At 50.3% G+C, this 27,323-nt stretch overlaps 1 protein-coding gene across 4 annotated transcripts in view; it reads left to right on the top strand.

The window, feature by feature from the left end:
- Pald1 (phosphatase domain containing paladin 1) overlaps positions 1-27,323 on the top strand; it is a 61,019-nt gene that overhangs the window by 4,174 nt on the left and 29,522 nt on the right. For 2 of the 4 annotated variants that reach the window (XM_057751861.1, XM_057751860.1), the window contains exons 2-3: positions 24,220-24,433; positions 26,920-27,022. In XM_057751861.1, the coding sequence (XP_057607844.1) occupies positions 24,249-24,433; positions 26,920-27,022 (288 nt within the window). In that variant the 5' untranslated portion in view covers positions 24,220-24,248. Of the gene's footprint in view, positions 1-22,365; positions 22,424-24,219; positions 24,434-26,919; positions 27,023-27,323 lie in introns of those variants that run through there. The other 2 variants (XM_057751862.1, XM_057751863.1) reach the window with 2 other exon arrangements.

The following is a 27,323-nucleotide window of genomic DNA, read 5'->3' as shown; positions in this document are numbered from 1 at the left end:
TTGGATCTCATGCGGACACAAGGACTAAGTTCCATCACTAAAACCCTGCATTATGGCTGCAGTCATGTGCAGTGCTGGGGGAGTGGAGACAAGGATCAGCGGGGCTTGCTAGCCAGCCCACTAGCCAAACTGCTGAGAACCAGGTTCAGTGAGACACTGACACAAAAAATCGTAAAATAGAGAGCGATTTAGGGAGACATCCAACGTCAACCATTGGCCTTCATGCATGGTCACGCATGTGTATTAACACCTGTGTGCACACATACAGATGAAGTACAAGTATCTATGTAGAGGTGGATTAGCAGTCAAGCAAGGCACACACATGAATTATACCACACACCATTGGGGCCCACCGTGTGTACGTTGTTGCTGCCTGTGGTTGGAGCCGGAGGGCACAGTTTGCCCGGGCAGTCAGTTGGTAGGCTTGGCAAAGATTAGATGACTACCCCAGCAGAAGGTCTGGTAGGGTGGAGGTGGAATGGCCCCAACTGTTTGTATATTTCCTGACTTTCTGTGGCATAGGGATCCAGTCTGGCCTGGAGCTGGGGCAACTCTTTGTAATAGACATGGGTGTCGAGCCTCACTGTGTGCCTTGGAGATCTGGTTGCTGGGAAGACCTCCGTGGGCTCCCAGCAGCTCTCTTCCCTAAGGAGAGAGCACTTGGAGCTGGATGACTGTGGGCCTCCAGGGGCAGAGTGGCGAATGTCCTGAGATGGCCCGGAACTCTTGTTCCACTTAGCCCCGGCACCTGCTTCCAGGCGGTACCGCTCCTGGGCTTTCCCTGCCCAAAAAGAGGACATGGACACTGGGGTGTTTTGGAAGATTGTCTTTGGAAAGTACAGAGGGGAATTTCCTTTTTCCTGGACCAAGAACCCCACCACTGAGTTAACCCTTCTCTTGCTGGTCTCCAAATGGCCAGTGGATGTGAGCCCTTGGACTGGCACCGGTAGTGACGGAGTGCTCCATCTTGGGACCCTTCTGCTTCTTTCCCAGGGTTACCCTTCACTAGTGTCTCACTCCAGTGGTGGGACATAGGGGAGCTTCAAGCCTGCCATTGGTCTTCAGTGTGGGTTAGGTTGCTCTGGCTTCCAGGTTTTCTGTCTGTCCTCATGGCTATGGTCCCTGCAGGGGACTAGGGATGGTGGTACTCGTGGTCCTTTGGAGCCTCCTGTGAGTGTATCTATCTTGGCCTGACTCACCCAGGACCTGTCAGTAGGCTCGGGGTTCCAGGTGCTCATGACAAAGGGTCACCTGAGGACATCAGCTCTTGGGCTGTAGAGAAGTGTGGGGTAGGCTTCTCCTCTGTGGGTTCTGCGGGGCGTCAGTTTGGGTGATGGTCTTGTTGTCTGCTCCAAACACATGTTCTCATCTGCAAAATGGGTGGGAAATTTCTCCTCTGCCTGCTTTTAGAGATTGCACACATGCCCGCAGTGGTGGCGCACACCTTTAACTCCAGTCCTTGGGGGGCAGAGACGGGCAGATCTCTGTGAGTTCAAGACTAGCCTGGTCTACCGAGGGAGTTCCAGGACAGCCAGGGTAACACAGCGAAATCCTGTGCAAAAAAAAGAAAGAAAGAAAGAAAGAAAGAAAGAAAGAAAGAAAGAAAGAAAGAAAAGCACTTTACTGATTGAGTTATCTCTCTAGTCTTGCCTTTTGTGTTTGTATTTATGCCCCACACTCATAAGTATGGGCATTTGTGTCATGTGTGAGTGTGTGAGTGTGTGTGTGTATCACAGGACAGCTGTGGATGTTGGTCTTTGGATTGTACCTTGTTTGAGGCGGGGGCTGTTTGTTGACTAGTAACAACCCTTCTCACAGGAGGAGCACTGGGATTACAGATGTGCCTTGCTGTGTCTGGTGTTTACATGGGTTCTGGGGATTCAAACTCAGGTCCTCATGTTGTAGAGCAACCACTTTACCAACTGAGCCATCTCTCAAGCTTCTTTCCCTTGGTTGTGTGTGTGTGCGCGCGCATGTTTTCCCATATGTAAAAGCAAAGAATCTTTATTTTACACGAGTTTGCAAACTTGGTCTCTTTGTGTATCCAATGTATTAGAGTTATCGGAGAGTCCGGAGCTCAGTTAGAGTTGGGTTTTTATAGTAGTAAATGTGAGGGGTGGTTTGTGTTTTTGAGGCAGAATCTCATTTCTATAGCTCAGGCTAGCTTGGAACTCATTAATTGCCCAGGTTGACCTTGAACGTTTGGCAATCCTCCTGCCTCAATCTTCCAAGTCCTGGGATTATAGGCACATGCTACCACATTTAGAAAAAAAAATTGGTTAATCAATTCCTTTCTAATGACTTTTCCTTGAACATAAAATGAGTTGTTTTAGGATACATGAGATGGCTCAGTAGGTAAACGTGCTTGCTCCAGGCCTGACCAGGCATTAAAATAGACACTTTTGGCCTGCACACACTGCTTGGGTGTGATCGTCCTGGAGGGGCTCAGCTGAAGCTGAGGGTCTGTGGATGTGCCCTCTTCAAGCTGGGTTCCCATCCCACTTCTTGTATCTGCAAATTGCTAAAAGGAATATGGCCCGGCAGAGGGCAGTTGATGGGGTGCACAGGAGAGCCTTGGGGTCTGCGAGGAGGAGCAGGTGCGAGATTTTCTGCAAGCTCCAGAGACTGCCTATTTAGGCGGCTCTTTCCTAAGAGTGCTTGGTCGGAGCCTCAGCCCAGGAATGCTTTCTGGCATGTGTGTGGGTGGAGGGCTGGGCCCGTGTGTACCTCTGTAGGAAGAGGACCAGCCCACATGGATATCACTACAAATCCCTGACAGGCCATTCTGGGGACTCCGAATCTTTGTGCTCACTTCCTCCTTGAGAATGTCCGAGATGGGTAAACACAACCCTCGCCCTTCTGCCTGTAAAGTTTTAATGTTCCCCTAATTTTATAATTCAGTGTCGTGTCTTAACACTGTTGTGTGAAGTATTTCCCAGGTAGGCATCCTGTGTTGGGATGTAGCTGCCTATCTACTGAGATGTGGTTGACTCGGAACTCAGGACACCAAAGGGGGATGGGAAAGAGAGTGGGCCTGGGAGGGAAACTGCCTCTGAGGAGTCCCACAACTTAGCTCTGCTTCACCTGTGTTGTTGACATATACTAATACTGATTTCTTCTTCTTCTTCTTCTTCTTCTTCTTCTTCTTCTTCTTCTTCTTCTTCTTCTTCTTCTTCTTCTTCTTCTTCGTTTTTTGAGACAGGGTTTCTCTGTAGCATTGGACGCTGTCCTGGAATTAGCTCTTGTAGACCAGGCTGGCCTCGAACTCACAGAAATCTGCCCGCCTCTGCCTCCTGAGTGATGGGATTAGAGGGTGCACCACCACTGCCTGGCCTTTCTTTCTTTCTTTTTTTTTCTTCAGACAGGATCTTGCTATACAGCTCAGGCTGGCCCAAACGTTACTGTGATCCTCCTGTCTCAACCTCCTGAGTGCTGAGATTTTAGGCATGTGTCCTACACCTGGCTTGAGAGTAATTCTCATGTCATTCAGTTCACCTGTCTGAGGTGTTCAGCTCAGTGGCTTCTAGTCATTATATTCACAGATGGTTCACCTGCCAATTATACAGCATTTTCATGAACCCTGGAAGACACTGTCTTACTTAGGGTTTCCATTGCTGTGAAGAGACACCATGACCATGGCAACTCAAGGAAAACATTTAATCAGTTTCAGAGGTTCAGTCCATTATCACCATGGTGGGGAGCATGGTGGTGTGCAGGCAGACATGGCACTGGCTATGTCTTGATCAGATGGCAGGAGGAAGTGGACTGTGACACTGGGAGGTATCTTGAGCATAGGAAACTTTAAAGCCCGCCCCCAGGGTGACACACTTCCTCCAACAAGGCCACACCTACTCCAACAAAGCCACACCTCCTAATGGTGCCAGTCCCTATGAGCCAATCAAACTACCACAGATGCCCTGTACTATTAGTACTATTAGTAGTATCTGCTCACCCCAACCCATCTCCACTGTCTGTCTCTGTAGATTTTCTGATCCTGGACACTTCATACAACTGTAGTCATGCCATGTGTTTTTTTCCTTTAATATTTATTTATTTATTTATTTCATGTATATGAGTGCTCCATCTGCATGTGCACCTTTATGCCAGAAGAGGGCATCAGATCCCACCATACATGGTTGTGAGCCACCATGTGGTTGCTGGGAATTGAACTCAAGACCTCTGGAAGAGCAGCCAGGGCTCTTAACCACTGAGCCATCTCTCCAGCCCCACCATGTATTTTTTTTTTTCTTTTTGGTTTTTCGAGACAGGATTTCTCTGTGTAACAGTCCTGGTGCACCACCACAGCCGGCTTTTGTAGTTTGATTCCTCTCTCCCCCTCCTTGAGACAGAGTCTGATATAAATCAGACTGACTTTGACTTACTATGTAACAGAGGGTGACCTTGAACTCTTTATTCTCCTGCCTCCATCTTTCAAGGGCTGGGATTATAGGCAAGTACCATCTTGTCCGGTTTTTGCTGCACTGGAGATCGAATCCAGGGCTTCATGTCTGTTAAGGTAACATTCTACTGAACAAGCTGCATCCCAGCCCCAGATTCCTCCTTCAGAGAGACAGAGAAGTACTTGTTGGTGTCCATTACCCACGTTAGAGTATAATTTCCATAGACATAATAGACCCAAGGGCCTGAGAACTCAGGTTTTATTTAACTTGGAAACAAACATGAGGTGCTTTGAGTAGCTCTCAGTGGTGGAGTACTTGCCCATCATGCCCAAAGCCTTGGGTTCCACCCTAGCATCATCAAAAAGCAAACACCTGTAAAAACAGGACTACTAAGGATACTAGAAAGCCAGCCACCTGCAGTGAGCCATGCTGGTGTGGGGAAGTGGGCCAGTCTCAGTCTCAGAGGTAGCCAGTGCTGGCCAGCTGGCAGAACACTGGGGCCTTGGCCTCTCCTGCCATTGCCCCTGCTACCTGGACTGTGTTCAGACTACGCATATCAGGGACTTGGGGCTGGGTGTATGGACTGGGGTAACCCGACCTCCCAGTTTAGCCCACATTGCCCATGAGTGACTCTGTGTGTCTGTCTCAATAGGTCACCCTGAGCTCCTGGCGGGCCGGTTTGTTGGCTTGCCGATAAGGGCAGAATAATGGCCACTATTGAAGTCGTGTGTAGCGGTTCTTCAGCCTGCTTCTTGTGGGAGTCAGGACTTGGCACGGCAGCCGCGGGCTTTGCCCAGGACGCACAGATGCTCTCTGCTCCGCCAGCGTCCAGCCTGCCTGGAAACTTGGCCCTCTCAGTCAGGCACGGTCATGCTCCCGTGGGGGTGAGGTGGCCTGGTTTCTCCCTCCCTGCTGCATGTTCTGACTTGAGCTGGTCTTTCTTTGTGCTGTGTGTGATGCTGTCATGTAGTCTTCACGGAGGAGGAACTGGGCTCTAAACAAACCCCAGCCCAGATTGCACAGCAGTTCAAGATAGTCCTTACGATTAGGATGTTTTCTTTCTTTCTTCTTTTTTAGTGTGTATGAGGGTTTACCTGTGTGTGTGTCTATGTACTGTGTGTGTTTGTGGTGCTCATCCTGGATCCCTGGAATTGGAGTTACAGAAGGTTGTGAGCTGCCATGTGGGCTCTCTGGAAACCGAACCTGGGTCCTCCACAGGCGCAGTCACCTTGTTCCTGGGTTGGACCTGAGCCTTTTTTTCTAACCTATGGGCACTGGTCTCTCTTCTGTCTTCTGAGGACCCTGAGATGCCCAGGAGTGAATTGCTGGCTGGAATCCTTCTTTCGCCAAGAAGGAAGTTGAGGAGCTTCCAGAAGGCCTGCAACAGGAAGCGAAGTGTCACTCAGTTTATCAGACTCCCTAGTCTTCCCCACCCCCACCCTGGCTGCAACTTCCAGGTCAAGCAGGAGTTGGGGGGAGAGAGGAGACAGCTTCTGGGTCTTATGGTGTTAGACACGCCCACTCAGAAGTAGTCTCCTCCCTCCTCCTCTGTCCCTTTTCTCTGGTCCCAGCAGGGCAGATGATCAGGCTTGGGTTTGCCCTTGTCTTTGTGTGTTTGTCCATCTGTCTGTCTTTCCACAAGTTCTCATGTAGCTCAGGTTGGCATCAGACTCACTATGTAGCAGATGCTGGCCTTGAACTCCCAGGCCTCCTCCTGTCTCCAGCTCCCAAGTTCTGAATTCCATACACCAGCAGGCCTGGAGTATATGGTGTTAAGGAATAAACCAGGGTTTTGAGTGTGCCAGGCAAACACTCTGCCAGCATCCACAGTCTTTCTAGAACAGTCTCGTCTTCTCAACCAGAAAGAAACTAAGCCCATTAGACACCAACTCTTCATTCTCTGGAAGCCCCTGTCTTGCTTCCTGGCTCTGTAATGGACTAACTGCTACGGGGTTGGGGGGCGGGAGGGCAGGGCACAAAGTAGACCCACATGTGTTTCTGGCTTATTCAAACAGCGCAGAATACTTAGGGTTCCTCCATGTGGCAGAACCAGTCAGAATTCCTTCCTTTTTTGGGCCCTAATTGTTCTTATTTTGTTAGTGAGAGTATTGCTACGTAGCCCAGGCTGGCCTTGAACTCGGGATTCTCCTGCCCCTGCCTCCGTGTAACTATTAAGTTTTTTTTTAAAGATTTATTTTTATTTTATGTGTATGTATGTGCACTATGTATATGCCTGGTACTCATGAAGTTCAGAAAAGGGCATCAGATCCCCTGGAACTGGTTACAGATGGTTATGAGCCACCATGTGGGTGCTGGGTATCTTATCTGGGTTCTTTGGAAGAGCAGCCAGGGTTCTAAACTGCTAAGCCATCTCTCCAGTCCAATTTAACAATTTTTTTGGGGGGGGGGCATGTCGCATTTGAGGATTGAATGAGGAGCCAGCACCGGGGAAGAGGCTGACAGCTGCTGTGATTTATGGGGTGCAACCCCTTCCCTGTGAGCTCTCTGCTGTTGTCACCTGACAGGAGAGAGACTGGCTCAGAGGCATTCATAATGTGGCCGAGGTCACATTGCTGAGTCAGATTCAGATGCCAGGTCTACCTGACTGCACAGCCTGAACTCTGCATCCCTGACCCCAAAGCAGGCTGCTAGGTCCCTGCCTGGAACGCTTCTTGTCCCTTCTCCCATCCGGACATGGAGCCAACCGATGCCCATGGGGAGACAGTGTCTTTTCAGGCTCAGGTGCCCCTAGTTGGTGCAGCTGCTGTGGAAATCCCTTCTTTGCAGCAGCCCCAGAGCCAGGCAGGGACCCACAGCAGGTGGCCCTCAGAGCCCCCAGCACAAAAGTAGCAGGGAAGCCCAGCCCCGGGTGGCTATAATGCAGGATGTTCCCTCTTGGCAGGACTTTCCCTCCAACAAACAGTGCCAGGAGCTTCAGGATGGTGGGGACAGATAAACAGGAAGAGGAGAAACCAAACCCCATCTTCCCGTGCAGCCTGGCACCCCTCCCTGCTGCTCTCTTGGCCTGGAGTTAGGAAGGGCAGATGGGGGTCTGGGGACTGGGCTTAGCCTATCAGGTCCCTAGGGTCATGGTTTGTCTCCATGAGTAGGGCGAACCTACATTAGGTGGCACTCGGGTCTTCATTTGGTGCCAGTATTCATTGTCACGCAGCTGTGTTTGTTGGCCTGTGGGGCACAGGGGACAACAGCACAGTGGCAGGTGTGTATGGAGTATGGGCTGTGGGCACATGGGTGGGTCCGGTAGGGGTCATCTCAGTTGGGCTAGGCATCATCATTATTTAAAATTTTTTATTATTTATTTTTCTGTGTATGTATTAGTCAGGGTTCTCTTTGGGAAGAGAACTGATAGAATGAACCTGTGTCTATATCTCTCTATAAAGGGGACTTATTAGAACTACTTACAAGCTGTGGTCCGGCAAGTCTCCCAACAGAAAGTCCATGAGGCTGGCTGTCTCAACTGCTTATTAGTATATCTTGGAATCCTGAAGAAATAGGCCCTACTACCAGTCAAAAGAATGAGCTCACCAGCAAGAGTGAGGGCAACACAAAAATGCAAACACGTCCTTCTCCATGTCCTCTCATGTGGGCTGCCACTGGAAGCTGGGGTCTAGATGTAGGGCAGGTCTTCTGACCTCAAATGATTCAGTCAAGAAAAGCCCTCACAGGTTTGCCCCGCTGCTTGGGTCTTAGTTGATTCCAGATGTCAAGTTGACAATCAGGCATAGCATAGCCACCACAGTGTATGAGTGCTTTGCCTGTGCACCACATGGTTGCAGGGCCCCAGAGGTCGGAATTGAGCATCGAAGTTACAGACTGTGAGCCAGCATGTAAACTGCTGGGAATTGAATCTTGGTCCCCTGGAAGAGAAGCTAGTGCTTGCACCCATCTCTGGAACCATCCCTCCAGCCCCAGGCAGCCCCAGGCAGTATTTTTGTCTAACTGACTAACCCAGAAGGACTTCATTCAAGGCTGCAAAGGTGCTACGGCGAAGGGTGGCATCTAGGGGCCTGCCCACCCTGTGCCCTAATCTGCTATCGGGTATAGACCTGGCCTGGGCTGCTGTTGCTATGGGAATTCCTTAGATGTTGGGGTGGTAGCATGAAGGGGCCACCAACCAGCTCCCAAATCATGACTTCTTTTGAAAACTTATTACTTACGAACGTTCAGCTTTATCGTATGCTTGTCCCACTAGCTCTTATAACTTAACCTGTTTTCCTTCATCTACACTTTGCCTTGGGACTTTTTACCTTTCTTTCCTTCTGTATCTCTTACTTTTACAACTTGTGGTGGCTGCCTGGCTTCTGGCCCCAGGTGTTTCTGTTCCCTTCTCCTAGCAGATACATCAGCACACCAGAAGAGGGCATCAGATCCCATTACAGGTGGTTGTGAGCCACTATGTGGGTGCTGGGAATCGAATCCAGGTCTGGGAGAGTAGCTAGTGCTCTTAACCACTGAGCCAACTCTCCAGCTGGGTGTTTCCTTCTCTTTCTCCCTCGTTCTTGTTCTCTCCTCTCTAGAGTCCTATTTATTCTTTCTGTCCAACAGCTCCTCCTATCCCTCTCCTACCTAGCTGTTGGCTCTTCCGTTTTTTTATTAGACCAATCAGGTGCCTTAGGCAGGCAGGGTGAAACAAGTGCAACACATCTTTACACAATTAAAGAAATGTAACATCTTTGACATTGTTAACAAAGGCAGCAGAAGCAAATGTAACACACCTTCACATAGTTAAATAGTCCCAGCATAAACAAAGTAACACATCTTTGCCCAGCTAAAATAATATTCCACAACACTTAGGTTCCCTGTTCCAGAGAAATTTTATATCCTTGCTAAGGTTCCTTCTCACGGCCTTCCTCCTCTTCTGTATGGGCCACCTGAAGGTGACTCATGGCCGTAGCCATGACTCCATACTGTTGCCGAGCCTGGGAGGTGCATCTCACCGACAGAGTGACACATGACATTTTGGTTCAGTGCCCAAGCACCTCCCACCTCCCACCCTCTACTCTAGTCCCAGGGACCGTGGGATTTTTCTGAAAGGCTCTGCACAGCGCGGAACGCCCTTCTGTGTTATTCCTTCTGGAAACGACACCTTTGTTTTCCTTTCCAGGCTCAGTTGCCTTGCCTCCTTCAGGAGCTGTCCTTGATAGATAGATAGTTAGCATCACCCCGGCTGCAGCTCGGGATAGTGGTAAAGGTGTTGGAGACAGACTCTGGCCTCCTGTCAATCTCTTTGTGCCTCAGTTTCCTCATCTGTGAACTGGGACGGCTAGGTGTCGGGGAGAGGAGAAAGCCTGACTTCTTCCCCTGACTTGGTGTGAAGCTGACCAGGACTTGGAGAAACATGGCCTTCTCAGGGTTAAGTCCCTTCCGTGCCAGAGACGGAAGCAGAGAGGACAGAGTGTGAAATGAAGTCACTTCCCTGCCCAGGGGGCTGCCCTGTGCTTGGCTTTTGCAGTAAATCCTATTTCCTCCTTGGCCTCCATGTGCCCACACACTCCCAGCTCCCATGACCCCGTGGGTCACTAGCAGGTGGGGGCTCCTGATGGAATGCTGGCCGGTCTTTCATCCGGCGAGTTCACTTCCTGTCTGAATAAGCCATCCACCTTTCCTGCTTGGAATTCCATCAATGGGGTCCAAGGAAGCTTTGTGCCTGGTCTGGGGCTATATGTATATAGGCCTTTTGTGTGAGTAGAGGAAGCTGCATGGCTACCCTTGGGCCCCCAAATTTCTGGGGAGCCTGGACTGCCTGTGTCAACAAGAATGCTGACCTGGTCAGGACAGCACTGAATGACCTCATTTAACTCTCAGTACCTTGCAGGAAATGGGGTGCAGAGAAACAAGGCTGTAGCCAGGCCTCTGGAGCAGGACATCCCTGGCAGAGAAGCCAAGTCTTGCTGGCTTCAGGGTCCTGGTTTTTCCTACAGGAAGCTGTTTATGAGTCTGTCCACGGTACTCAAGGGCGGGCCCACTTCTGGGGAAGGCACCAGAATATCTTTGGCTATAAAGTCGATACTGAACCATGGCTGCTCGTCCCAGTGGCCTTACAGTGTATGGGATATGTCTGCAGTAGGAGAAAAGGAGAAAATAAGACCGGAAGCGTAGCTCCATGGAGAAGGCCTTACCTTTGATACATGATGCGAAGGACTCATTCCCAAACACCACAAAAAACAAACCAAACCAAACAAACAAAAAACCCTCAAGTAGATCAGAGAAGATAAAAGTGTTTGGAAAGGTGAGAAAAATCACCTGGGATATTCCTCTTCCAGATACCAAGTCACTAAGAGCATTTTGAACTGTATCCTCGCAGGCGTGTGTTATGCCTGCACTCATGGTCCTTGTTTCAGTTTTCCAAGGCCCTTTTTACGTCTGCCCGTTTCTGCCTTTGCGTTCAGTGGGCTGTGAACTGCTGCTTGGTTCAAGTGCGTGGGGAAGGCTCATCACTCCATTGATTTGTGGGTGGAAAGGGCTGTTTTAGTCACCTGGGGACGGTTTTCTTTGGTACTAGGTAAAAATATTACCAGCAGTAGATTCCATGTATTTATTGTAGATAGGATCTCACTGTGCTTCCTGAGTGCTTCGAGTCCCAGGCAAGCCATGGTATGGGCTGAAGGTTAGAGGGTAACTTTTTGGACTTGTTTTTTTCTTTCTACCTTCTGGGTCCTGGGAACCAAACTTAGGTCTTCAGGCTTGATGCCAAGTGCCTTCATCCACTGAGCCCAGTGGCCCGGAACAGATTCTTAACCTCGAGCAGAGAGTCTGGAAACATTGGTGATCTTTCTCTGTTAAACCCTAATTCCACGAGCGTGCTACATTTTGAAGGCTTTTTTTGTGACTTTGTAATATCAGGTGCAAGCCTTGGGAGAGGGGAACACTGGCTCACTAGGCAGGAAGACACTGACTCCACCCTCCACCCAGGAGATTGGGTCTCCCTATGGCTTCGAGCTCAAGAGCCATCGACCTGCATCTCTCTCCTGAGTGCTGGGATTAAAGGTGTGCACCATCGCACCTGGCCGATCTTTTGAGGAAGGTTCTCAAGTAGCCCAGGCTGACCTTGGAATTCCCTGTGTAGCCAAGGATGGCCTTGGACTTATGGTCCTCCTGGCTCCACCCTGCAAGTTCCAGACCTGGACCGCCACACACAGTTTAAGCGGTCTTGGGTATTGCACTTAGGACCATTAGGTATGCTAGGCAAGCATGCTACCTGTTGAGTCACATCCCTAGCTTATCAATTGCTGTTAATATTGCATTTATCACCCGAGTAACTGTTATGCTTTGAGAACTTGTGCTGGTCTGGTGTTTCCTATTGAGCTCTGACTTTATAAGTGACCGTAAACCCACTTGCTCCCCTCCCTTTTGAGAACTACACTGTTTTTTTCTCAAGTGAAAATGCACTCTTTGGACCAAACAGGTCAGTTTAACTCTGGCTCCTAACCAGCTCTGGTACGCTATTCTTCCAGACTGCTCTCACACCGGGGTGGGCAGCTGAATTGGGTCAGCACACGGTTACTGAAAAGCTGTGCCTCCGGGTAACTTGCACTGCATCATTGAGGACACTCTTAGATGATACGGGTGTGTGTGGTCACAGTGAGAACACAGGCCAGTCCGTGTGGGGCACTGCCTTGCTGTGGCATCTTTACCCACCGTGGCTTTTGCTCCACAAAATAACATTTCATCAAGCAACATGCTGTCACGTGTGCCCATCTGGGAGACTGGAATGAAGATATTGGGGACCCTGGACCCTGAGAAGCATGATTTCAGAATTGCAGTCCTGTGACAGGTGCCTGGGTCTGTGCCGTCTTGGTGGCCACTGTACATCACCCGTTCCTGTTCATGTGTGTATGTATATGGATGGGGTATACATGTATGCCAGTCAGAGGTCAGCATAGGGTGGGTGTCTTTTTCGATTGCTCTCCCTGATTGATTTAGCCTGTCAGGCTAGCAACCTCCAGGGATCTGTGTCTCAATATCCCTGGTGCAGATCTTTAAAAAGTCTAAAACCCAGGCCTTTTGATGTGGATGCTAGGCAGTGAACTCAGGTCCCCTTGCTTGTGCAGCCAGCACTCTACCCACTGTATTATGTCCCCAGTGGGTCACAATTTTTATATTGTCCCCTAACAACCCAGATAGAGCACATTATACTGTCTGGTGTTAAAAATTCATGGTTTGGTTAGTTGGGGTTGTGGTAGTTTCAATGTAATTGGCCCCCATAAACTCATAGGGAGTGGCACTGTTAGGAGGTGGGGCTTTGTTGGAGGAAGTGTGTCATTGTGGAGGTGGGCTTTGAGGTCTATATGCTCAAGCCATACCCAATGACTTAGACCACTTCCTGTTGCATGGGAGTCAGCTTCTTCAACAGTTCCTTGCCTGTCTCCATACCGCCATGTCCCACCATGATGATAATGGACTAAGCCTCTGAAACTGTAAGCCACCCAATTAAATGCTTTCCTCTATAAGAGTTACCATGGTCGTGATGTCTCTTCACAGCAGTAGAAACCCTAAGACAGAGGTGATGCAAACATGTAATCCCAGCATTTAGGCGTGGAGGCAGAAGGATTAGGGGTTTAAGGTCATCTTTGGGTACATAGTGAGTTCAAGGACAGCCTGAGCTATGTGAGACACTATTTTTTTTTTCTTTAAATCAGGACTGAGGAGATGATTCGTCAGGTAAGATGCTTGCTATTGCTGATATGAGGACTGTAATTTGAGTCCCCAGTATCCAATGCTGGGTGACTGGGCTGCCTGCTTCGAAGACAGAGTCAGGGAGTCTCTGGAAAAAGGCTGGCTAACTAGACTGGTTAACTCAGGAGCTCTGGGTTCAACTAGTAGACCCTGAGTCAGTGAATACAGTGGAGATCAGGAGCTCTGGGTTCTTCTGACAGACCCTGAATCAGTGAATACAGTGGAGATCGGGAGCTCTGGGTTTAACTGACAGACCCTGAGTCAGTAAATACAGTGGAGATTGGGAGCTCTGGGTTCAACTGACAGACCCTGAGTCAGTGAATACAGTGGAGATCAGGAACTCTGGGTTCTGCTGACACACCCTGAATTAGTGAATACAGAAGAGGGTGAGCGAGGAAAATCCCTGATGTCACTATATGCACACATGTGCACATAGACAGTCACACTTAACCATACACACAAGACTCTTGAAAACAATAACAACCAAAGTGAAACAAAATATCCCCTCCCTAGATACAGACACACAAGACAGCAACAAAAGATTAGCTTGAACTTTCAAATAACTGCTCGGAGCCTGACTACATTTCTGGTGTGCATGTGGGGGGTGCAGCTTGGCCATTTTTCTTGCTCTGCTGAGAGGTAGGAGGGCATGACTCAAGGGTCTCAGGCAGCTGCTGACCCGCACGGGTGGGGTGTGCTCTTAGATGGGATTTCTACCCCTCTGGTGTCCATAGCCTCTGGACTCTGTGTTCCTTCCTCACCATCGTTCTCAGCTGTGTGGGATTCAGGACTGAGCATACCTCTCTGCCTGTCATTTTTAATGGGTAGTTACATGTGGTGGCCCTCTGTGGTGCAGGCACTGTGTTACCCACCCTGGGCTAAAACTGCATCTTTCTTATCCTGTTAATTTGTTAATTCTCACAGGAGGCTCCTATGAGTCCAAACTTCTGTTCTGTGTTCCTTTTCTGTGCAAAGCCCTGGCCAGACCCTGGGATGTATCTGAAGGCTAACCCCAGCCCCTGCCTGCAGAGACTTGGGAGACCCCCTGGAAGAGGACAGAAAGCTTCCCTCAGTCTGGATAGGAGCCGAGGTGCTGGGCAGGAAGATGTGCAATGAGTGAGAGCGAGCAGGGTGGAGGAGGTCCTGTGTCTTCCCAGATTGGCTGGGCCTGTCAGTAGAGAGGCCACCCACCAGTGACCGGGATTTCCAAGACTCTGTTCCTGCCTTGCAGTACGACATTCCTCTGCTTCCTATTTCTGTTACTGATGATCTGCGAAGGCCTGTTGATGTGGCTGTTCCTGGGACAGTGAATAGTGCCTGTGTTGGTGTCTTGATGCAGCGTGGGTTCTGGGAGCCATAGGTAGGTGGAGGCAGCTGGGCCGGCTCAGGGAAGTTCTTCCTTGAGTCTCCCTGAAGTCTTTAGATGGGAGTCTGTTCTTGCTGCTTGCTGGAAACAGGTGTGTATCCCATAAATGGGTCTTCCCTAGTTCTGGGCAGGCAAGCAAGTAACGAGAGAGGTGCAGGGGACAGGTGGGTAGGAGTGGCCCCATTCTGCTGCCCACTGTTAGAGTGCGGGCGGGTCTCTGGCCACCACTGGGTCTCAATTTCCTCCCTGTAAACAGAAAACAGAATGGAGTCTGAAAAGCACCATTGACTCCAGTTCTGAGGTACACACTGATGCCTAAGGGAGAGCCTGACTCTACTGTGTGTGTTCACACGCGTTCATGTTTGTGCCTGTGTTAGGAGTAGAGGGGCGCCTGGGAAGGAAGGGGACAATCTGTGCCCCTGCTCTAGGGATAGACCTGAATATGTGTGTGTGTGTACACATGTATGTTGTGTGTGGGAACTAGAGCCAATCTTAGGTATTGCTCTTCATCCATGCCTACTTCTTGTAATAGTTAAAAATATTGACTTACACCGGGAGGTGGTTGTGCACACCTTTTGATCTCAGTGCTTGGGAGGCAGAGGCAGGCAGAATTCTGTGAGTTCGAGGCCACCCTAGTCTACAGAGCAAGTTCCAGGACAGCCAGGACTACACAGAGGGACCCTGTCTCAAAAAACAAGCAAAACGAAACAACAAATTGACATGTATGTGTGTGTATGTGTGTGTGTGATGTGTGTGTGTGAGAGACTGAAACATCTTCCCAGTGGTCCCTCCCCACCCTGAAAGCTTTATGATTTCACTCCAGCCCTTTGGTCCCCCAGCAGGGGAACCCTGTAGCTTGGTGACTTCCCTGTATTTGTTCTGAAGCTGGGACAGATGTTTCCTGCAGCTGGCCACTCACTCATCCACTGTCCTCAAGATGGATCAGCCTATTTTTAGCTCTATTGTTAAGGCCTGGGCATCTGCTTCCAGGAGCATATGGGAGGCTGTGGCCCTGGAAAGACACTCCCCCCCACCCCAACCCACCCCACCCCCCGCCCATCATGCTCTGCCTCCTGGACTTCCCTTGAGAAGTGAAGAGGCTTCTCAGACACTGAGCTCTGCCCATTGGTTTGTTCCACCTGCTGAATGGGACCATAGTCCTCTGTTCCTCATCGCTCTGGAGCAATAAGAAATGCTTTGAAACTCCTCTTATCAGGGGTTCAAGCCGGTGGGCTGCTGTACTTAGAAACACCAAGTTGGCTGTGTGTGGGGTGGGGGGTGTGGACTGCAAGGTTTCTTAAAGGTGCTGGAACATGGGCTGAGAGTGGCAAGGCTCTTGGGGCATTTTCTAGTGGCTCTGGGTGGATGAGGTGGAGGGAGCGAGTGCAGGGTGGCGTTCCTTGTGTGGAGCCCAAGAGTACGACCGCACAGAAGCAAGGAAGAGTGTGTGTTCTGAGAGACAGGATTGGTGCAGGATAACACGAGTGTGGTTGACTGCCAAATTTATTTATTTATTGTTTGTTTGTTTTTGTTTTATTTTTTGAGACAGGATTTCTCTGCATAGCCCTGGCTGTCCTGGAACTCACAGACATCTGCCTGCCTCTGCCTCCTGAGTGCCTGAGTGGGATTAAAGGCGTGCACCATCACACCTCCTGGCCAACGCCAAATTTTGAGTTTTTTCTGTTTTTGTAACTAAATTGCATAGTTTTGGAAAGTGCACTTTGCAGGTGACAGCCTTATGTCCCAGTATCACACACAATGCACGTCTGCATGTCAACCTGCAAGCTTCAGGTTGGACACCGCCATGTAGCCCGTGATAATTCTTCAACAACTGTGGCCCAGAGAAGCCAAAATAGTAGGCCATCCCTGCTAGAGTTTCTGCCCAGGAGGGTCTCTGGAGCAGGTCTAGGGACCAGGGGCTTGACAGTTCTGCCCTGAGCCAGAACATGGCTGCATACTGCACTGTTGGGAGGTGTCGATTTTGCACGAATGAGTGATTGAACTGTCGCGTGACTGAAAGCCATGCACCTAGTCTGTCCCCTCACTGTCCATGTGGAAACAAAGGTGGTCCACAGAGAAGGCTAGGCTGACCCTAAGGCCTGTCAGGAGGGCAGGGACGAGGGTGTCAGTGGGTAAAGGCAGCTGCTGCTAATGATGTCAGGACCAACTGGTAGGAGGAGAGAACCAGCTCACACAAGTTGTCTTCTGACCTCCACAGGAGCACCGTGGCATGAGAGGGCCCCACACATACACATAAGTTTCAAAAAAGTTTCGTTGGTAGCCAGCAGTGGTGGCGCACGCCTTTAATCCCAGCACTCGGGAGGCAGAGGGATCTCTATGAATTCGAGGCCAGCCTGGTCTACAGAGTGAGTTCCAGGACAGGCTTCAAAGCTACAAATCTTGTCAAAAAAAAAAGAAGAAGAAGAAGAAGAAGAAGAAGAAGAAGAAGAAGAAGAAGAAGAAGAAGAAGAAGAAGAAGAAGAAGAAGAAAAAGAAAGAAAGAAAGAAAGAAAGAAAGAAAGAAAGAAAGAAAGAAAAGAAAAAAAAAATTCATTGGATGTATTGACACACTTTTTAATCCCAGGCCGGCAGAGCTCTGTGAGTTCAAGGCCAACCTGGTTTATGCAGAAATTCCTAGGCCAGCTAGGGCTACTGACTGAGACCCTATCTGAATAAAACAAACAAACAAATATGTAAATATAAAAAGGAAATGAAAGCTGAGAGAAACTATGGGGCTTTTCCAGTTACCCTGAGGCAACTGCAGTCTTGGGCATGGGGTGAAAAGGGGGTGTGTTTTATTATTTATTTATTTATTTATTTATTTATTTATTTATTTATGTATGTATTTATTTATTTTTGAGACAGAGTTTTATGTAGCCCAAGCTAGCTCCAAACTTGGTAGGTAGCTGAGGATACCCCAAACTCCTGACTCCACCTCCTAACTGCTGGGATCGCAGATGTTTACCACCGTACTCCATTTTTGTGGCACCGAGGGATGGAACCCAGGGTCTCGTGCATGCCAGGCAGGCACTCTGCTCACTGAGCCACTCCCCGAGCCCTGGAAGGAGTGTTTTCAATGCTAGACTAGGGAAGCCACGGGGTTGGGAGGAGTGGGAACAGATGCTGGGAGCCCAGTTGCTGGAGTCACAAATGGAGCTTGAGAGTTAAGTTGCTGCTGGCCCTCTGAGGTGGCCTCCAGGTGGCCTTCAGGCAAGTGGGCAGGTGCTGAGCTCATGGGTCCCCAAGAGAGTCTATATTTCTGCTGACCCTAAAGAATCTGAGGTCTCCAGGTAGTTGGTTCCTTCCAGTGCGCAGGGGTGCTGCAGAGGACAGAAGCCGGGGGAGAAGATGCTTCACTGGAGCCCCCTGCTCCACTGGGAAACTGCACTGCCTACTCCTAGTTCTGTCTGGAGTGGACCGGCTTGGTTGGGGGCCTCTCTCTCTCCCTGGTGACTGCTTTTTTCCTTCTGGGGACTCTCATGACTTATAAGGGCTCCTGGAGGGACAAAGAGACACTGTGCAGCAGGGGACATGATACCTACTCAGAACTTTCTAGACCCTGCAGCTGGTGGTGGAGATTAACTGATGGTAGGTTCATGTTCATGTCTATGTCTCTCCAGTTTCCCCCAAGATCCTGGTGTGTGTGTGTGTGTTGGGGGGCAGCTCACGTGTTCTGTGATCGCCCACTGTGTGATTCCCTCCACCTCAAACCCTGAGAACAGACTCACAGTCTACAGCACAGCCTGTCCACCAGCAGGGAAGGCTGACATTCCTGTGACCATCTGGTCTGTGGTCACTGAGGGTCCAAGCCTAAAAATAACAGGGCACATTAGTCAGGATTAGACTTGTCTGTAAGTCATAGGAAAAGCCAAATAACAGGAGTTTATACAAGATGGAAGTTTATTTCCCTGTCCCTGTCCAAGCCCAGGGCTTTGTAGATCACGCCTGCTGTGGTGGCTCTTCTCCATGGTTTCCTCAGAACCTTGGCTGGCCTCTATTCCTAGGTTGCGGCTTCACGAGCTCTAGGCTCGACATGGCTGCGAAATGTCTGCTGTCATCTCTGTCCCGGGGTCACAAGATGGAAGAAAGGAGGAGAAGCTCTCATAGGGAAGGATTCTGGAACTCGGCCTGTGATGCTGTTCCTTACATCCTGTTAGCTAGACTTTAGTCACATGGCACAGGTATCTAAAGATCTTGGTCCTGGGTAGCATTGTGGTTAAGTAGTCATCCCTGCCCTTCCTGGGGGAGGAAGGCATTCTGGGGATTTAAAATAATTTAAACATATTATGTATGAGAGAGAGAGAGAGAGAGAGAGAGAGAGAGAGAGAGAGAGAGAGAGCGAGCGAGCATGAACCGCAGCACACAGACAGCATACCCGTGGAGGTCAAAGGACGACTAGGAGTAGTTTTTCTCCTTTACTCTGTGACTCCCGGGACTCCAACTTGGGTCAGACTTGGCAGCAGGTGCCTTTATTCCTTGAATCGTCTCATTGGCCTGACTGTGGATGTTCTGTTCAGATTTAAGGCTGAGTTTAGGCTGAGAACCTGAGTGGGAGGCTCGGGTGTGCAGGGTTTCCCACGGTCTCCCAGGCAGGTCAGTCTTGCTTTTGAGGACTAGCGAGCCACGGTCTCTCATGGCTCAGGCTCAGAAAGACCTCTAGCTAAGCATGAACTTAGGTTTGCTTGTTTGTTTGTCTTTAGATTTATTTATTTTATTTTGTGTATGTGTTGCTTGCATGTATGCCTGGAGACCCCAGAAGTCAGAAGGGGTGTTGAATCCTTTGGAGCTAGAGTTACAGATGATTGTGAGTCACCCTGTGGGTGCTGAGACTGAACCTGGGTCCTCTGCAAGAACAGCAAGTGCTCTTAACCACTGGGCTCTCTCTCTATCCCCTGCCCATGAACTTTTGATCCTTCTACTGACCAAATGTTGGGGTTACAGGTGTGTCTCACCATGCCTTTTTTTTTTGAGAAGGGGGTGGTTCAAGACAGAATGTCTCTGTGTCGTCTTGGCCATCCTGGAACTAGCTGTGTAGGCCAGGCTGGTCTCGAACTCACAGAGTTGAGAGTCAGATCCACCTGCCTCTGCCTCCTGAGTGTTGGGATTAAAGGTGTGCATCACCACTCCCGGGTGCATACCTGGTTTATACAGGGTTGGGGATGGAACTCGGGGTTTTCACAAAGCTCTAGGTTAACTCCACAATACCATAAAAAAACCAACAAAAAACAAAACGAGACAAGTTAGGAGGTAGTAAAGGGGAACCCTCGGAAGGTTTCATTTAGTTTCCAGTGGATACTGTCCTAGTTTTAAAGAGGAAGAGATGGGGGAGAGTATCTATGGGACACGAATGGGGGAATTCCAGGTGCAGGACAGACAGGATACTCCCGTTACTAAACTGAGTCACCTGGGGAGCCCCTCTTTGCCTGCTCCATTGTTGCTCTGTATGGGACCTTCTAGGCCTCCTTGTTGGTCAGTGGAAAGTCCACAGGGCTATAGTAGTGGCCTTCCACAGGGTGACAGTCCTGGCTGGACTCAGAGCTGGAGGAGCTGGTGCCGTAGGGAGCGCCATGACCTGTACCCAGCCTTGAGTACTTACCGCAATTACACTTACAGTAATTACACTTGACACTCTTACCGTAATTACACTTAAAAAATTCCTGAAGGAACCAGGTTAGGTGTGGGAAATTTAACAGCAACACACAAGTAAAAAGGAAAATCTGAGCCCTGACTTGCACTGTTGATGTTGAAGTGAGGCTCCAGTGTTTTGTGTCTGCTTGTTGCCAGATGCTAGCCTTGGCTATCCATGTCAGTGGCCAGTCTGGCAGGGTAGGCAGTGATGGATGTCTGCTCCGAGCTGATTCCTTCCGGGAGCAGTTTGGTCTTCTTCTCCTTCTTTGAAGCAGGCAGCTGATCCTGAGTCGGGGAAGATGCAGGCTGGCTCCTGTTGGAAATGGTGAGAAGCAACTTCTGTGATGCTCTGCAGAGGCTGTGGGAGAGACAGAGGCGTGAGTGCAGCTGGGGAGCCTTCCTGCAGGAGCTGGGCATCTGTGGGTAGCACGTTGGGGAGCATGTTGTGGGAGGGGCACCTTCTACCCTGGCCCCTGGTTGCAGGGACTTGGTGCATAGTGCTCACTGATCAAGACGGCTCAGTTTGCTTTACTGATGTCTGCTAGCCCAGGTGCTGTTCTGGACAAACCAGGACCACTCTGTCCTCAAAGGTGCCAACTGAGCTCCCCATGCAGCTCCCAGACCCTACACCCTGCCTTCATTAAGATTCTGCCCTTGTCTTTTCTAGATTGTCATGCGCTGCCATGAGGTAACCAAAGTTGGTCTTTGGGGCATGTTTGTTTCTCTTCATTGTATGACGTTGTGACTCTGTTGTGGTGACGTGCCTTGCGCTTTGTCACTGCTGCTGAATGCGTCCCCGTGGCATAGATCTACAGTATTTGGTTCCACGGTCGTCAGCTGATGGGTGTTAGTAGTGGTCTCAGACCCTGGCCGTATGAGTCATGAGGCTGTGAGGAGCCGTCCTTCAGCCTTATTCTCTGGGAGAGCCTGCTAAGTGGGAATATTGAGTCACGTGGTGGTCATGTGCTTACCTTGGTCTGAAACTTCAGGACCAAGGCTTGTGATGGCTTGTGATTTTCATCCCGGTACTTGACGGGGCAAGGCTGAGGTAGGAGATGACCATGAGTTCTCTTGGACTACATACTGAGTTCCTGGCCAGCCAGCGCTACATAACAATACCTTGTCCAATTGATAAATAAATATCAATCAAACAAACAAAATGACGGAACTGTCTTTTGAAGTAGCCACAGGACTTCACTTGGCCTGCTGTGTGAGAGCCTGGGAATTGCAGGGCTTTGGTTATTTAGACTTGGAAAATTTGCCACTGAAGATGAGTGAGCGGTGTCCTCTTGTGTGCTTGTTTGGATGCGTTCACGTCCTCATGTCTCTTGCCCGTCTTTAAGCAGTTCTTGTGTGTGTGTGTGTAAACTTCATACTGAGACATGGGGTTTAGCATCTCTTTAGTAGATCAAGATTAAACAGGTAAAACATGACCAGTTCCTGTTGGCACCCCTCCACCGTGTGCTTCTGCCGCTCCACTGGCCCAGAAACGATGGTGCCGACCCACTGTTGACTGAAACTGCCCGATCTGTAGACCAGAGTGAACCTGTCCGTTTTGTGAGTTGATTACCCCAGGTATTTTGTGAACCTGACATACGGCAGGTTGTTTACCCACCTGTGCTAGTGGACTGCCTCAAGAGCTTTGCTTCGTACCCACGCTCTGATTCTCCACCTCCACGATGAGTCTCGGGAGCTCGCTCACAGAGCTGCCATGCTGACCGTGGTCATCAGCAGTGGTCTGATTACCAGTACCATTGACCTTGGCAACATCCGGATCCTCTGTGTAATAGGATGTCTACCTATGGTCATCAGCAGTGGTCTGATTACCAGTACTACTGACCTTGGCAACATCCGGATCCTCTGTGTAATAGGATGTCTACCTATTCTAAAGGTTCGATCAGTTTTCACAGGATGCTACCCACCCTAGTTGCTTGTTCTGCCAGCTGTGCACATCTGCATTATCTGCTGCCTGTCCTTGCAAGGCTACCAGCTGGGGCTTGTCATTGTCTATGAGTCCAAGGCAAAGGAGGGGTAGAGGCAGCCTGTCCTGTGGGAATGGGCCTGGACTTGGCCTGTGGCAGCTGTGGCCGGCAGTGGATTCGTGCCCGCTTCCCTCCTTTCCTATGTGTTCCTTTCTTGGAGCTGTTTCCACTCACATTCCTTTGGCCCAGGCTGCTGGGAGGAGGCCTGGGAAACTTCAGTGTGGAGCCTGGCAGCTGGAGGGGCTGGTGAAGAAGAAGAGAGAGAGTTCTCTCCCTGTGGCTCACCAGCTGGGGTCCACGGAGCATCTCCGCTTTGTGAGCCACCTGATTTCCTCCGTGAGAATATAAAGGTTCCTTCTTTGTGTCTTTGTTGGGTGGGAGATCGAGCCGTGTGTCAAGAGCCAGGGAGATGGCCTCTTAAGCACAGGTGTGGGGCAGTCACCGGGACTCTCATGAGGCTCTCGGGAGCTTCCAAGGATGCCGAGACGGAAGAAAAGAGGGGGTCTTTTCTGTATGGAATCAGAACTGAGTAGCTGGAGAAGGCTCTAGAAGGGTAGAGGAGATAAGGTCAGTTTCTCTCTAAGTCTCCAGGACAAGAGATATCTGGGGAAGGATTCCCTGTTTACAGTGTTGGGAGGCATAGGGATAGTCTGTGGGCGCTGTGAGTGCTAAGTCAGGTCTAGCAACTGTGGACTGACTTGCCCGCCTTTGTGCTGACCCTATCACCCCACCGTTCACATCGCTGGGTGCCACTGCAGCAGTGAGAGGGTGGTGTGGAGCTGAGGCACAGGAGTGTTTGGTCAGAGTCGACAGTACCCATGATTTGCAGCTGAGCGAGTTACCATGTTTTAGGCTACATGGTGGGCTATCTCCCAGGTGTAAAAGGATGTGGAGAGCTACCAGGATCCCCCCCACCCATAGTAATACCTGTGCCATATGTGGTCCCTGTGGCCACGGAGTTCCTACAAACTCCCATGATCCCCTCTGCCGCATCTGCCGCTCTCTGCGGGACACCCACCCTCGTTCTTCCTAGCCGATCCCGAGCCTCACACCCTCCAGATCTTCATTCGTAGGCCTTGAACTTTAACCTCAGGCTGGCAAGACCCCTTTCCTTTGAATCCGGGATGCCTGGCTCTCTGTGGGTGCGGAAGCGCTGCCCCTTCTTCCACAGGGTGACGATGCTGATCGGATGTTGGGTTCTGTGGCTACTGTTCTCTTTGAGCGTTTTATCTGATGGCAGCTCACCTAGTTTGGATGTCTCTGGCCTCGTTCTAGGAAACTCATGGGTAGAATGTCTTCCCGTGTGTCTGCCTTAGCGCAATGGCACAGAGGAAGTGAGTACGGCCTTGGTGCAGGGGCCACGCGTGGGCAGCTCATTCCCATCCCAGCCCTCTCTGCCCAGCTTTATCTCTTACTCTCTGAGCCTAGCAGTCCTGAACCACCTTCACCTCTGTGGACAGCTATCCTTTCCGGAGTGTACCCCGTGTCACCCTGTGAAAGGTGCTCTATGGCTGAGTAGCCCCTCAGCCCTTCTTCTCTTTTTTTAAAATTATTTTCCTGAGCATGTTTAGTTTTTAAAAAATTTTTATTTATTTTTATGTACATGGGTATTTAGCCTACATGTATGTGTCTGTGTGCCACTGGTGTGTATGATGCCTATAGAAGCCAGAAGAGGGTGTATAGTCCCCTGGGATTGTAGTTAGACAGTTGTGAGCTGCTCTGTGGGTTCAGGGAATTGAACCTGGGTCCTCTGGAAGAGCAGCCAGTGCTCTCAACTTCCTAGCCATCTCTCCAGCACTTCTTAGCAGTTCTGTGTACTTCTGTGTAGCCTGTTCTCCCTTGTACCCTCTGGGGTCTTGATTTGGTTTCCCAGGCCCCTTTCCTGTCTCCTCTGCTTGACTTCACTTTCCTCCTCCGAGCACACAAGGGGACAGAGATAGACCCAGGAGGCCCTGGGAGAAGCATCTTTCTCTAAGTAGCTGAAGCTGGTCCTTATGTTTCTTTGTGTGGAACTCTCCCACAGCGCCAGCAGAGGAAGGCATAAAGGCAGGCCCCCCCCCCCAAGAGTCTGTGTCTGCAGCCACAGTGGGGATTGCCTCTTCCTGGGTTTCCCGCCCCTCTGAGCTGTGTGCCCTCTTACCTGCAGATCTGGGGTCCTGAGGCCGCCGGCAGACTATGGGTACAACGGCAAGCACAGCCCAGCAGACAGTCTCGGCTGGCTCCTCCTTAGAGGGCCTGCAGGGCAGCAGTACCATGGATGGGAGGCATTCGCTCAGTGTGCAGTCCTTCCACACCACAAGCTTGCACAACAGCAAGGCCAAGTCCATCATCCCCAATAAGGTGGCCCCTGTCGTGATCACGTGAGTATCTGGGGAAGTGGGGTCGTGTTTCTGGAAGACAAGGCCTTGGGGAGTGGGGGACCTGCATGCACTTAATGCTTACAGACTGCTTTCAGTTTTGTAAATAAAAACACCAAGTCTCACCCAGAGAGGTTAAGCAGTATTTCTGGAATCACACAGCAAGCAGGTCGTAGGACTGAGTCTTTTGTGAGTCTCCGAGGCTGTGTTGCTTACCTGTGTGTATGGTGCCAGAAGCCTGTGCAAGGAAGACTGGCCAAAGAAACGTCTTTTTTATTTTTATTTATTTTTTATTTTTTTAAAAAAGAAAACAAACTATCTTCTTTTTTTCATTATACATACCAATCCAAGTTCCTACTCCCTCCCTTTCCCCATTCCCTCCACTTAACCCCCCACCCACTCCACAGAGAGGGTAAGGCACATTGCTTTGGGGAAGGTCCAAGGCCCTCCCTACTATATCTAGACTGAGCAAGGTATTCATCCAAAGAGAGTAGGTTCCCAAAAAGCCAGTACATGCAGTAGGGATGAATCCTGGTGCCACTGCCAGTGGCCCCTCCGTCTGCCCCAGCCATGCAACTGTCAACCACATTCAGAGGAACTAGTTTGGACCTATGCTTGTTCCTTCCCAGACTGGCTGGAGTTGGGGAGCTCCCATTAGCTCAATTGACTAGGAACATCCTTTTTATACCCCCTCCCTCCTTTTTTAAAAGACAGAATCTCACTGTATGCCCTGAGGTGGCCTAGGACTTGCCATGTAGACCAGGCTGTCCTTAAGAACACAGAGCTCCACCTGCCTCTGTCTCCTGAGTGCTGGGATTTAAGGTGGGCATCACGATACCCCACGGTAGCTGGGTTTTTTTTAGTGCCTTGGGCTGGAAAGCTGGCAGCTCCTTCTCCGTGCTCCAGCTGGGGCCTTCAGGAACACTGAGTTAGGGGGCAGAAGTTAGCTGTTGTTAGCATGTTTTCAGCAACCCGGACACACAGCATCCAGGAGGACCGGGAAGGATGGATATCTGTGTGTGGATGAAGGAGTGGGTACTTCTGGGACAGAAGAATGCAGGGACCCTGGGAATGTCTCCTGAGGAACCAGAAGCTCGTTGTTCTTCTCCTGATACCTGTCCCCCACCATGCTTTCTCATATCCGGGCCTTTCTGGATTGCAGGAAGAACACAGGGCTCAAAGTGTTAAATATGTTCCACACATGGGTTTGGCAGAGGCCTGGGAGGTGGGCTGCTATGTGAAGAAGTCCATGGGTGGAGTGGTCAGGTCACTAGCCTTGGGGCTTGGCAGAAAAGCAGTAGTTACCATAAGTTATTGTGTTTGGGATAAAGGCAGAAAAGAAATGTCAGGCGAAAGTGACTTGACGGACATGAAAATTAGTTTGGGTTGCTGGGTGGTGTGCACACCTTTAATCCCAGCATTGCGGAGGCAGAGGCAAGTTGGTCTCTGTAAGTTCAAGGCCAGATTGGTCAGCATAGTTAATTCCAGGACAGCCAGGGTTACATAGTGAGACCATGGAGAGAGAGAGAGATTTGCAGAGCCCTGGGCACGGCAGATAGATAGAAAAACTGCGTTAGATAGGAAAATGGGTTTCAGGGAGGCAGAGGGTGTGCCACTGTGAAGTGTTAACAAGGTGGAGGCAGAGCAGGAGCCAGGTCCGCATTTTGCCCACTACTTTCCTGCAGGCAGCTGTTTTGTATGGAGCCCTTAGCACGAGAGTCTGAGCTCTGGCAGGCAGGTCTGGGGCACTGGTACCGTGGCGGCGTGGCTTTGTGTCTTGAGTCCACAGTCACTCTGACTTAGTCATTGTGCCTTTACCTAGCTGTCTACAGGAATCACTGTGGGCTTCTTTAAGCAGCTGGTGTGTGTTCAGACCTATTGTGGGTGATAATAAGGCAGGGGAGGGACTTGCCCTTAGATCTTGTGGGCTGAACTGCCCTGGGCTCTAGGATTGGAGGTGTGGGGCCTGTTCCACTCGCAACCTTAGGGCTGGGCCATCCAATGGCAATGTCTTAATCAGGGTCCAGGTTGTACCCTAACAGTATTGCCCATACAGAATACTCAAATCAAGACCCATCTGGGTGTCCAGGCTGGTGTGGCAGACTGTGACCATCCAGGTTCCTCCAGTGTCTTACCACATCAGCATGTGCCTCTGTCTTTTCGTACAACTGTTCTACTTCTGCCAGGGAAAAAAGCAAAGCACACTAGAAGGCATTCCCTTTGGCAGTGGCCTGAATTTGCCCCGCCTCACCCCCTGGCATCTCATTGGCCAGAGCTTAATCCAGTCCCGCAGCTAGCTGCAAGGGAGGCTGGGAAATGTAGTCTGCAATGGGGGTAGTCCCGGGTCTCAGTCTCAGTTCTGCTATTCTATGTGTGAGGATGAAGGGCAGCTGCATGGGTAGGGCTGAGATGGCTTTGCTGCGGGTTCCGGGAGAGTGTAAGGGACCAGCAAACGTTATCTGACTCCGTTTTCACTGTGCCTCTGGCAGGTACAACTGCAAGGAGGAGTTCCAGATCCACGATGAGCTGCTCAAGGCCCATTATAGGATGGGCAGGCTCTCAGATGCCACCCCTGAGCACTACCTAGTGCAGGTGAGGGCAGCCCTACCTACCCCACCCCACCCACTTACCCCCTCCTCTGCTGCTTCTCCAGGTCCACCTTCTCTCACTCTGTCCCAGTCTCTCAGTTCTTTGGAACTCAAGGTGCATTCCTACTCTGGGCAAGCGTTCTACCACTGAGCCATGCCCGCAGTTCCTCACTGATGGTTCTAGGCAAACATTCTGCTGCTGAGCCATGCCCGCAGCCCCTTACTGGTGGTTCTAGGTGAGCATTCTACCACTGAGCCATGCCCGCAGCCCCTCAGTTCTTCTTACTACTCACGTAGCCCACTCT

Source organism: Chionomys nivalis, chromosome 19 (genome assembly GCF_950005125.1).
Source record: "Chionomys nivalis chromosome 19, mChiNiv1.1, whole genome shotgun sequence".
In the NCBI taxonomy this organism is placed as follows: domain Eukaryota; kingdom Metazoa; phylum Chordata; class Mammalia; order Rodentia; family Cricetidae; genus Chionomys; species Chionomys nivalis.
This window is presented reverse-complemented; position numbering and strand designations above follow the sequence as displayed.